This window comes from Parus major, unplaced genomic scaffold (assembly GCF_001522545.3).
Source record: "Parus major isolate Abel unplaced genomic scaffold, Parus_major1.1 Scaffold382, whole genome shotgun sequence".
NCBI lineage: Eukaryota > Metazoa > Chordata > Aves > Passeriformes > Paridae > Parus > Parus major.
In genome coordinates, this window is record NW_015379302.1 from 44,754 (window position 1) to 48,175 (window position 3,422).

Below are 3,422 nucleotides of genomic sequence, written 5' to 3' on the forward strand. Positions count from 1 at the left end.
GGTGGGGCGGGGGAGAGAGAGGGGAGAGATGAACCCCGAGCAGCGAGGGGTGGCAGGGGGTCCGCAGAGCCCCTCACCCAGCAGAGCCCCCCGCACCCAGCAGAGCCCCCCGCACCCAGCAGAGCCCCCGCACCTCGTTCTCAGAGGAGCTGGCGGAGAGGAAAACCTCGCAGGCATCGAAGAACTCGGTGTGGGAGTCGGCCAGCGAGACGATGCTGCGGTTGGAGAGCTGCTGCTCCCGGCCCTTGGCGGGCAGCGCGTCCGGCTGCGGGGACAGCCACCGCCTCAGCCCCCATCCCCGGGGGGCCGCAGCACCCCCAGCCCGCCCCATCCCACCCCCCTGACCTCATCCGGGTGCAGCGAGGCGAAGGAGTCCAGGGTGGTGTCGGAGGAGACGGAGAGGGAATGGAAGCGGCGCAGGGCGGGCTGTGGGAAGGGGGAGGCTGAGCCGAGCCCCCCGTCCCGCCCCGGCCGGTCCCCTCCAGCCGGGACAGGGCTGACAGGGACGGGGGTCACCCAGCACCCTGCTGAGACCCCAAGAGCAGCACCCCAAGGTCTCCTGTGGCTCCTCACCCCGGCGGTGCCGGCGCTGCCGGGGCGTGGGGCCGGACACTGCCTGTCCAGCGCCAGCCGCATCTCCTCCAGACGGCTCCTCTCGGCCACCAGCGCGGCCACCACGCTGCTGAGCGAGCCGTGCACTGCCGGGGGACACGGGCGGCACTCGGGTCAGCACCCCAAAACCCCCCGGGAACCCCACCAAGGCTCAGCCCCGCCCGCCCCGTCGCACCTTTCTGGGCCAGGACCCAGAAGCTGCGCTGGAGCTGGCTGTACTCCGGGGGGAGGCTGAAGGGCAGCTGGCTCTGCGACGACTCCAGGTAGCGGGACAGGTTGGGGACAGAGCCGTGCAGGCGGCCCACCTGTGGGGACACCGGGGTGACCTGGGGGGCTCCGTGCCCAGGCGGTGGCAGAGCTCGGGCTGGGGGGGGTCCAGCTCACCCTCACCCTGCCGATGGTGTCGTCCTTGGCGAAGCTCTGCGTGCACCAGATCTTGGTGGTCCTCCGGCCCTTCTTCGGCCTCTCCGTGGCGGCCGAGGGCTGTGAGGGAGAGGAGGGGGCTGCAGCCGGACCCTCCCCAGGAAGGGGGGGCCACGGGACCCCCTGGCCCGGCTGTCCCCTCTCACCTGGCTGCCGGAGATGAGCGGGGCCGAGGGGATGCGGTGCAGAGCCTCCAGATGTTGGAGCATTCCCGTCAGCTCCTGCAGCTTGGCCTGGCACTCCGACAGCTCTGCCAGGAGCACCGGGGTCAGGGAGGGGGTCCTGGGCACCCCCCCGGCCCTGCCCACCCCCTCGGGCCCCACTCACCGGCCGAGCAGCGCTCCAGCCCCTCGCTGTCCTTCAGCCAGGCGTCCACCTTGTCCCGGGAGCTGGCCAGCGTGGACAGGGCGGGGGCACTGCCCGAGGGCAGGATCCGAGTCCACTGGCCCTGCAGCGGGGCACAGAGGGCATCGATCGCTGTCAGGAGCCGCTTGGCCGAGCTCTGCCTGGCGCTGTCACCCCGAGCTGTCACCCCGAGCTGTCACCCCGAGCTGTCACCCACCTGCGTGTTTGTCCCCGCGGGACCCCCCGGCTCCGGCCGCTCGCCCTGGTGGTGGCTGCAGAGGCTGCTCACCCAGCTGGAGAACAGCTCCGGGGACTTGATCTGGGGGACAGGGGCGAGTTGTGGGGGACACGACCCGATGTCCCCAACCCTGTCCCGTCCCAGCTCCAGCCCCACAGTGGCACCTTGAGGTGATAAATGTTGTCCTCCGTGTCCAGGTCAACCCTCTGCGCCTTCTTGTTGACGGACATGACGGACTGCCGGACATCGATGGCACCGTGCAGTTTGCCCTTGAGGACCTGGGGGAGCCCAGGGACGCCTGTCACGGGGGGACCCCCCTTCCTCAGGGGGGCCACGGGGGTGTCCCCAGCCCTGAGCCCCCCGGGGAGGCTGCGTGGCCACAGCCTGGGCACACACTCACGTCCTGGCGCGTGGTGGAATATTTCAGGATCCCGTTTTCCAGCACGAAGTACCGCTGGGGACGGAGGGGAAAGCGTGGGTTTGTTTTTTGGGAGGGGGTTCAGCCCCTCCAGCGACCCCCCCTCCAGCCAAATCCAGGACCAGCCGGGATGACGGCTCCTGGCGCCGGCTCTGCCTTTTACCTTGTGCCAGCCCTTGAGGGGCCATTTCCTCTTCTTGAGCAGGTACCCCTCGTGCCGCTGCGGCTGCTGCCCGGGGCTGCCCCGGCCTCGGGGCTCCTCCACCACCTCCCAGCTCTCCGAGCCCTGCGGGGACGGGGTCAGCACGGGGGTCCCCGAGCACCAGAGGCTGCTGCCCACCTTTACCTTTGGGGGTAAAGCCCCCAAAGCCTCCCCCTGCTCCTTCCGAGCCCCCCAAATCCAAATTCTCCGACCTGCTGGACGCTGCTGTGCTTGGAAGACACGGTGCTGTTGGAGCGGGACAGGGCTCTTTTCGGAGAGGACGGGTCCTTCTCGTGGCTGCCCATGGCCGGCGAGCAGAGGGGGCCGGGGGCACCGGTCCGAGCCCCCGCTCCCGTCAGGGCTGCGGGGCCGGGGGTCCGAGCTCGGCCGTCACGGCGGGAGCCGCTGCGGGGAGGGACCGGCGGGTCAGGGAGCTCCGGGACAGCGTCCGCAGCCTCACCGGGACAGGGGCTGGCAGGGACCCCGCTGTCCCCTGCTCCCGGGGGACCCTGCATGGCACCGCCGCCGGCACCCAGAAACTTCTGCGTGAGCCGGAGCCTTTGACCCGCCCAGCGCTATCTCGGCTGCGCCGCCCGCTCCGGGTTCAGAGTCCGGCCCCGCCGCCCCAGGGACCGGCTGCCACCGGGCAAGCGTGGCACAGCCGGGAGGGCGGCACCGGGGCAAAGACCGGGACCGACCCCTGCTCCATCCGGCACCCCCGAGCCAGGACACGACCCCGCCAAAGCCCGGCGCTCTCCCGGCAGGGCGTTTGCTCCCTTTGCCCTTCACGATTCCACGGGGGGAAACTGAGGCACGGGGAAGCTTCTGCTGGCCCTGCCATCCCCTCTGGCGCTGTCCCTAAAGGGGCACCCGTGTGTCCCGGCCGCTGCTGCAGGGTGGATCCTGGGATAACCGCGGGACAGCGGCCAAGCCCCGGTACCGGTGATCACCGTGCCGGTAACCGGGGCACCGGGCACCGCCGTACCGACGGCCGCGGCGCCGGTAACCACGGCACCGGCAGATAACCACGCTGCCGTAGACAACCCGGCACCGGCACCGGCGACTCCGAGGGGAGGGCACCGGGGGTCTCCGGGCTCTCTCCCGCAGGTGCTACCGGGGATGGGCACCGAGCTCTCGCACCGGAGCCGCGCTCTGCCGGTACCCCCGGGGGTCTCCATCCCTCT

General features: G+C 71.3%; 1 protein-coding gene across 1 annotated transcript in view; it reads right to left on the reverse strand.

Annotated features, from left to right (window-relative positions):
* Positions 1 to 2,813, reverse strand: part of OSBPL7 (oxysterol binding protein like 7) — an 8,189-nt gene extending 5,376 nt beyond the window's left edge. Inside the window, 12 exon segments of the mRNA XM_015616248.3 lie at positions 35 to 265; positions 346 to 426; positions 574 to 698; positions 788 to 917; positions 1,003 to 1,095; positions 1,182 to 1,285; positions 1,363 to 1,483; positions 1,598 to 1,699; positions 1,783 to 1,896; positions 2,019 to 2,072; positions 2,200 to 2,322; positions 2,451 to 2,813. Of these exon segments, the coding sequence (XP_015471734.1) occupies positions 35 to 265; positions 346 to 426; positions 574 to 698; positions 788 to 917; positions 1,003 to 1,095; positions 1,182 to 1,285; positions 1,363 to 1,483; positions 1,598 to 1,699; positions 1,783 to 1,896; positions 2,019 to 2,072; positions 2,200 to 2,322; positions 2,451 to 2,753 (1,581 nt within the window). The 5' untranslated portion in view covers positions 2,754 to 2,813.
* Positions 2,814 to 3,422: the final 609 nt, after the last annotated feature.